This window comes from Brachyistius frenatus, unplaced genomic scaffold (assembly GCF_029030835.1).
Source record: "Brachyistius frenatus isolate BFR_SWC_R1_liver_20210118 unplaced genomic scaffold, ASM2903083v1 Contig_225, whole genome shotgun sequence".
Taxonomy (NCBI): domain Eukaryota; kingdom Metazoa; phylum Chordata; class Actinopteri; family Embiotocidae; genus Brachyistius; species Brachyistius frenatus.
Window position 1 is genome coordinate 172617 of NW_027210824.1, and position 7686 is coordinate 180302.

The 7686-nt window shown below is 43.4% G+C and overlaps 2 protein-coding genes across 4 annotated transcripts in view; both read right to left on the minus strand.

Moving 5' to 3' along the window:
* Window positions 1–1339, minus strand: part of LOC138633524 (protein diaphanous homolog 1) — a 41846-nt gene extending 40507 nt beyond the window's left edge. Inside the window, exon 1 of the mRNA XM_069719797.1 lies at window positions 202–1339. Within this exon, the coding sequence (XP_069575898.1) occupies window positions 202–300 (99 nt within the window). The 5' untranslated portion in view covers window positions 301–1339. The remainder of the gene's footprint in view (window positions 1–201) is intronic.
* Window positions 1340–3018: 1679 nt separating this feature from the next.
* On the minus strand, window positions 3019–6171 carry LOC138633535 (small integral membrane protein 32). Of its 3 annotated transcripts, none has more exons than XM_069719816.1 (2): window positions 6010–6171; window positions 3019–5586 (listed from the first exon to the last, which is right to left on the minus strand). In XM_069719816.1, the coding sequence occupies exon 2, from the start codon at window positions 5553–5555 to the stop codon at window positions 5214–5216; it is 342 nt and encodes a 113-aa protein (XP_069575917.1). In that variant the 5' UTR covers window positions 5556–5586; window positions 6010–6171; the 3' UTR covers window positions 3019–5213. The 3 variants fall into 3 exon arrangements, with proteins under 3 accessions (XP_069575917.1, XP_069575916.1, XP_069575915.1); XM_069719815.1 differs by having other exon boundaries at window positions 5940–6171; XM_069719814.1 differs by having other exon boundaries at window positions 3019–5589; window positions 5940–6171.
* Between the last annotated feature and the right edge of the window lie 1515 nt (window positions 6172–7686).

Consider the following 7686-nt stretch of genomic DNA (forward strand, 5'->3'; position numbering starts at 1 on the left):
TCACAGCAGCTTTAGAGGCATTAGAGGTAAATTACAGGTATGATGACAAGTTTGTTGCTTTGTAGCTTCGCTTGAAAGCTGAGAAGAAGAAGAAAATGCAACTTTCAGTGGAGTTGGTTAGTGCCACCACTTTTTCGGCCAAACTTCACTGATTGTTAGATCACAACAGGTAAAAGCGAGCTGAGCCAATGAGATACTCACAAACTTCTTTTTCCCATCTCCATCCTCGTAGTTCTTCTTCGATTTCTTGTCCTTCTTGGTACCAGCAGCTGAAGCGGAGCTCCCGGTGTGTTGATCCATATTTATAAATCAATCCGCTCCCTCGAATTGGGTGTCAAAATAAACACGTGGAGGGGGGTAATCTCGGAGCTACTGTTTCTTAACTTGCTGAAAAAGCCAACAGTTAATTCCCTGTGGCCTGGGCTGGAGCCATGAAGAACTAGCCACGATTAGCACAGGGGTTTTTTTGTTTTGTTTTTTTGCTAATGATTTGGTAGCGAGCCAGCTCCGCTGACCGACCCTCCCCCCCCTCCCTCGCCGAGCCGCCCCGTCTGGATCACCGAAGGAGGGAAATTCAAAGCGCAGCCCCGAAGTCCTGAAGTACGAGGAGCACAAAAACAACCTGTCGCGTCGGTAAAACGCAAACGGGGGACGACGTCACTCTTAACGCGCTTCACGTAAACCTCAAGTTGTGAGTTTTAACTCACGAAAACACGCGGGTCTAAAAAAATTTTTAAAAAAACAAACAAACAAACAAAAAACGGAGCTAACGCTAGCTGTATAGCTGGGCTAGCTTCTCGGCTACAGTAAGTGAAGTCAACGCGGAAAAAAAAAAAAAAAAAAAAACACTCCTCTTTCTTTTTTTTTTTCTACTTCCACGAAGTTGTTTCGGCGACCGCAACGCAGCCGACGAGTCGGTGTTTTTACGGATGACCCGGGTCAACGCTGTGTCCCATATCTGTTTCCATGATTCCTAGAAGTTGAATTAACTTGTTAACCCCTGGATGGATGACAGCGAAGCGACGACGTCTTTTAGTCTTCCGGCTCTTCTGACAGTCCGCGCGCTGTTGCTCGTCGAAAGAGGGGGGAGGGGGGGTTAGGGAGGGAGGGGGGGGGGGCGGAGCCTGCGCGCTCTTTCACCTGAGAGGGTTTCTTCAGCTCAAACCTCGATCTGCACACACGGCTGAGCGGGTCCAGAGAAGGTCCAGAGACCCTCAAGAGCTCAGTGACGGCGTCATACCAGTGACACCCGTACAAATTGTCGTACAAAGTTTAGACTTAGGAAAAGGTTCATTTGGCGTCCCGATTTTAAGATTTTTGCGTGTAGAGCTACACGTGGAATGACGCAACTGTGCGTCATACGTGGTTTGTTTGTATATAACATAATATATATAGATATATAATGTACTGTATATACTGTGCATTTTATATTTATATTTTTTGACTGCTATTTTATTGCTTTTCTATTATTATATTCTATTCTATTCGATTATTTTATTCTATTATTTCTATTATTATCTTATTGCTTCTGTATGCTGCTGTAGCGGAAAAAAAAATTTCCCCTCGGGGATTAATAAAGTAAATACCTACCTACCTACCTACCTACCGTACCTCTGACATGATCTAAAAATCACCAAAGGAAGGAAGAAATATGTGGAAAGAAAAAAAAAAAAAAAAGAGAAGGTCAATTCACGTGTCAGATGAGCAGTGTTAGAATGACACACCTCGTTTATCTGAACAAACACAACGTTTGACCTGTAGGCAGTAAACAGCTTTTACAATTCAGCGCTAAATCAGTGCTTCTAGGGGCAAATCTTTAGAAAAGATAACGTATTGTCTGCAGGCTATTGAAAGACATCTGTAGTAAGTTTATGATATCCCCTGCAGCCTTTGTATGAAGGTATTTTTGTGTCTTTATAATGCAAGTGGGAAAAAAAACAGTTTTAATATCAAATGTCTTGCACTGCAATAAAAAAAAAATCAAGTTTGTAAGTAAAAATATATAAACTGAGAATAAAGTTATTGCATTGCAAAAAAAAAAAAAAAAATTGCTCTTGCAGTTTTGTTAGTTTTTGGTCCAATAATTAAGAATTTTTCTTATGAAACGAGACGTTTTGGCTGCAAATTGAAAACCTTTGCTCTCAAGTCAAAAACCTACGAGTTGAGTTGGATGTTAGTGGGCGGGACATACGCCGGAGACGGGAGTTTCTATTGGTAGGATTGACTTCAGCCACACAGCACGAACACCCCCCCCCCTCCCGCTGCTTCTGTAAAACACCCGCCAGGAGAGGACTTTGTTGTTATTTTTTAACTACATGGAGGTATGTTTGTGTGATATTACTCTTTTTCTATTGAAACGCTTTTAACTGTGGCAGCACAGCTTTCACTTTGGTTATATTTCATGCTGCCAACGCCATCAGCAACGCTGATCCGTTCAGCGGGACACAGCATGGTTACGCTGCTCGTATTTTCACCGGGACGTATCGTTTCCTACGCCGCTTGGATGAAGATGGATGAAGATGAAGTTAGGAAACGTTGGTGCCGGTGGAAAACTCAAAGGATCTTCACCGCTTGTGGGAAAACTACGGTTGTAATCTTGTTAACTTTTAACTACGGTGGAAATAGGGGCAGCCTACCACCATATGCACCGATATGCATATAAGCAAAGTGAAAGCCGTGCTGTCACGTTTTAAAGCATTTTAACTTGAAAAGAGTGATGTAACGTTTGGCAGACCTGTAACGTAGCTCAACACAGTCCTCTGCTGTCGGAGGCAGCGAGTTGCGCGTCTGCAGCCGTGCTGTGTGGCTGAAGTCAATCCTACCAATAGAAACTCCCGTCTCCGGCGTATGTCCCGCCCACGAACATCCAACTCGACTCGCAGGTTTCTCACTTGAAATCAAAGGTTTTTGACTGGAGAGCAGAGGCTTTTCAATCTGCAGCCAAAATGTGTAGTTTCGTAAGCAAAATTCTTCATTCTGTGACCAAAACTAATAAAACTGTGAGAGCACATTTGTTTGCAACGCAAATAATTTAATTCTCAGTTTATATATGTTTACTTACAAACTTGATTTGTAATTGCAGTGCGAGAAATGTCCTTGCATAATAAAGACACGGAAATACAATACCTTTGCCACTGTTTCTCATTTTACATTAGTCTTCCTTCGGTGACAAAAATTTCGATACGACTCCTAACTCTCTCGAAATTGGTGTACAAATGATCAAAAAAGGAACAAAAACAAACTTTGCGTGGTCTTATGCGGTTGTACACACCTTGGCATGTAACCTCTTTGCAGGCAACTCTGTTATCTGTCAAATCTAAAGAGGAATTTGACTGATGAAGCGTTCCTTTCCTTTTTCAAGAAACCAGACCAGTGTTGCTGCTTCATTTCCAGTCTGTGTTTTGTGCAGATGTTTTGTTTCGCGTTTTATTTTGTAGGTAAATGTGACGTTTCAACGTGCATGTTTGGCTTGGGCCCTTTTCTATTTTGGACTATGACCGAATTGTGACTACAAATACCAAGACTCACGGCTCCACCAAGCGGTTAATGTATGAAAAAAAAGGCAGGCGCTGCGGTGTGACCAGAGCTGATACGGCATGTCAAGCGAAGTTAATGCACCATTAGGAAGCAATTGTGATGTGGCCTACTTTATATTGGTCACATCTTAATGTCTTTGATACACGAATGCAACCGGGCGGCTGTTAGAAAAAGAAATACAAGGAAAATGCTGTACTTTACTGACTTAAGGAGGCGAATTCTGTATTCTTCTGAATATAATTGAGCCATTCTTAGCAGCATTTATTTGGTCATCCATAATACGTTCAACACTCAGTAAATGTGGCTCTATCTATCACCTGTAAAGTCTGATTTCAGCATTTCGAAAATACAGAATATAGGTTCATTTTGATTATGCACCACAGACAAAAAAAAAAAAAATCACCATGTTTATCTCATTTCAGTGGAATTTAACATCACAGATGAAGCATTCAGGAGATTTTTTTTTTTAAACTTAATTTCCCAGCTGACTTTAGGTGTCCAATTCTTGAAATGCAGTGTTTATCTTCGTCTCAGACCTATACACCCCTTGTGAGCACACATTACACACACACACAGGCACAGGATTACAGAGATAGGCTCATTCTATCTGTCTTGGTATGTGAAAGATGTTTTCCAACAACAAGATTGGAGAGGATTTACACATCAACAGTGCCGCTGAAACAGACAACAAACAATTAGGTTTATCGCGCAGGACTAGTCATACTTCAGTCTTAATATTCTCCCGGATATTGGCGCCATAACTTATGGAAGAGAGGTTAATTAAAAGTGAAAGTGCACGATAAGACTTGCAGCCTTATGGCACTCGTAAAAGCGCCCCTGTAGGGACGTATGAAATGATGAACAGTTGACCCTTCACATCAGCAGCTGCTGTGTCATTCTTCATTTACAGTTGCACAGACGAAAAACGGCACTTTAAAGTAGGCTACATTTGAATATCTTTATGCGGCGATATAGGCTTACAATCTGCCATTTAATCACTTCACATTTGACAAAAGGTTGGAAATCGTGTGCTGATTGTTTCATTTCACAAGACAAGACAGTTAAGTTACAGTTTTACAAAATATTTTATGTACAGACTACTGTTGAATCTTTCTATGTGGACGTACTTAGTCATGAAAGGAAAAAAAAAAAAAAGATTCACCTTGAAGGGGCCAGGGTCAAACACTTTGAATTTGGATTCAGACCGCAGGCGTCAGGTCTAATTTGTAGGCAATGAGTTAATACAAGCTTCAGAGCATATTGTAAAGGGATCGTTTTGTTTTCCTCTTTGTGGAGAGCACAAGAGAGTAGCGGGGGATGATGGATTTCAGCCATTATTTACCTAAAAGTACAAGCCAATGGGTCACTAATTTGATCAGGAATTATGCAGTTATCCCCCCACACACACACACACACCCTCTTGAGGATCCACAACACTCTTTATCTTTTTAGGGGCTGTGCACCTTAAAGTGAAAAATGTGGGCACCATAAAGTCCTTAACTGATCAGATTCCATGTTATTTAGGCCTTCAATATGTCCAGAGCAACTGATAAAGGCAATAAATGTATGTGTCCAATGTGCAGCAGTAGTTTAGGAGCAACCCTCGACTTAACCCCTCCACAGGAGTCTCACTGAAGACCAAGAATCCCACAGGGCTGTCCTGCAGGGGTTCTTGCTTACTTGTAGGAGGTCCGAGCCTCTCTCAGCGACCTGTCATATGGCATGGAGGCGAAGAAAGAGTTCCGGAGCTGGCAGTTGATGAAGAACACAATGAGCAACACCAACAAGAAAAGCAGTAGGCACATGACGATGTAGGTGATTAGGTCCGGTTTTTGGAGCTCGCCCTCCCGCAGCCCTCCTCCCCCTCTCCCCGTGGTGGGTCTCAAAAGGGCGGCCACGCTCACCGAGCCGCCGTGGGAGGCGTTCAGGGAGGAGGGGGAGTGTGTGGTGGCCTGGGCCATGAGCACCAGGTCGAAGTCTGGAGCGTCGGTGGAGTTGAGGAGAATCTGCCTCAGCATGGCGCTCCTCGGGCTCACCGGCTGCGTCGGTCTGCTTGAGAATGAAAACACAGTTTGTTCAGGCTATTTCTGACGCACCACTAACAATAAAAAAAAAAAATAATAATAAAAAAATACACTGGGGGCAATCAAGGGGACAACACTGCGGGGACATCTTTTTAAGAAAATAATAACGTTATCCATTCAAAATACCTAACTGTCTGACAAGGTCACTGATAGGCTACATAATCTGTCTCCAACAGATCAAGTGACGCCATAAGTGATTATAAAAACACCACAAAGTAAGCTGGAGTCACCGTTAAGTAGATTACAAACAGAAGATTTCTTTAAATACCATTTTACATAATTTGTCTTTAATTAGAATCCAACAGCAACGTTACTTACTTTGCTGTGAGCTGCGAAGAGTCCCGCAGGTGAGCTAGAAAAGACAAAATCTCGGCTCCGCATTCCTCACCGTCTCTGGCTGTGGCTGCTCCAGCGCCGCCGAGGACGCACCGTGAAGAAGTGGCGGGTCGATAGCTTTAAGTCTACACCCACAGTTCATATGCCGCTGGCAGGGAAACTGACACAGGATCTCACATCAAACAGAACTAGTCAAATCCACGTGTGAGCGCAGAGAGAGCAATACATCGCCAGTTTCCACTTGTTGGTTTTTTAAATCCAAATCGTCCTGCCACGCGTGTGGCTACGCACAGACTGCGTTTTCATAGGCTAACTCTATCGATATCCAAAATGACATTAGGGTCTGGCAGAGGTGCTGAAGTTCAACGACGATCGCTGGTGCGCACTCATGTCCTCTTGTGCGTCGTGGTGCGCCGGAGCTCTAACAAGATTGCCTTGTGCGTAGAGCGCGCAGAGGAATTTTGAGCAATCCCGTTGACCTACCATTTAATTGTGTCTTCTAATCCAGTAAAGGATCGATACATGTCGTATTGATACTACTGACGGTCTGTCCTTACGGGTTTATCGATCCAGTGACACTGAAATTAGATGGAAGGAGGGATTAATGGAAGACAAAACGCAGCAGCACACCGGGTCATGAACAGCTTCTTTTTCTTGGGCTGTATGTGTGACACACAGTAAGAGAAGAGAAGAGAGAGACAGAGAGACAGAGAGAGAGAGAGAGAGAATTGCAGAGGATGGCGCTGGAGGCACGTCACCGGACAGAGGGATGTGTTTCTTAAAAAGAGTCACAAAAGAAAGTCTCTCTCTCTCTCTCTCTCTCTGTCTGTCTGTCTGTCTGTCTATCTATTTACAGACTCCCTCATATTATTTTCAGAGTGATGAGCGAAAGCTGAGTGTGTGCCACTTCTGGGCCAGTGTGGGGAATGTCTCACACTGGAGTGATAAGAGAGCAGGACAATGTGTGAGAGTGGTTAGCATGTCTATGAACTCATAGGGGTGATCAAGTTGTAGAATAGTCCATTGTTTTAGTCAAGAGTTCTTGACTCATCTGAAGTGAGGAAACAAGACAATTTATTTCAGGTTTTCACCAAATCTGTTTTTTTTCTCAACTCTGATCTGTGTGTTTGGAGCATCAGTGTGTTTGCTTTCTGTGAAGCACATGTGACATCGGTGCTCGACACTGAAAAGAAGGTGTTAAAGACAGAGATTGGAGGACAGTTTGCTCTGACATGATGTTTCGGGCATGAGTGTGCACACAAAGGGCAAGCCCCTGAAAGTTATGCCGATCTGTTTCATATTCATCTGCACCTGTTCTGTCACAACAGAATGGCTGGCAGACATAGAGAGAGCAAGGACAGAGGGGCGCGCGCACACACACACACACACACACACACACACACACACACACACACACACACACACACACACACACACACACACACACACACACACACACACACACACACATACACTGCTGCAAACCAACCCCAAACTAGAAATAAGCTTTGATGCCACATTGACACAAACATTTTACAATCACTAGTTTCAGGCCAACTAGTCTACAAATAACAGACAAATAACCAGCAGTGCCCCACATCAACTTCATATTCAGCTATAAAGAGGATTACAGTGGACCAGAGTTTGGTGGAAATGTGTGTGTCACATGGGAAATCTAAATACAGCCCAAAGCCTTGTTAACATTCTGTTTGTGGAGGGACAGCAATAA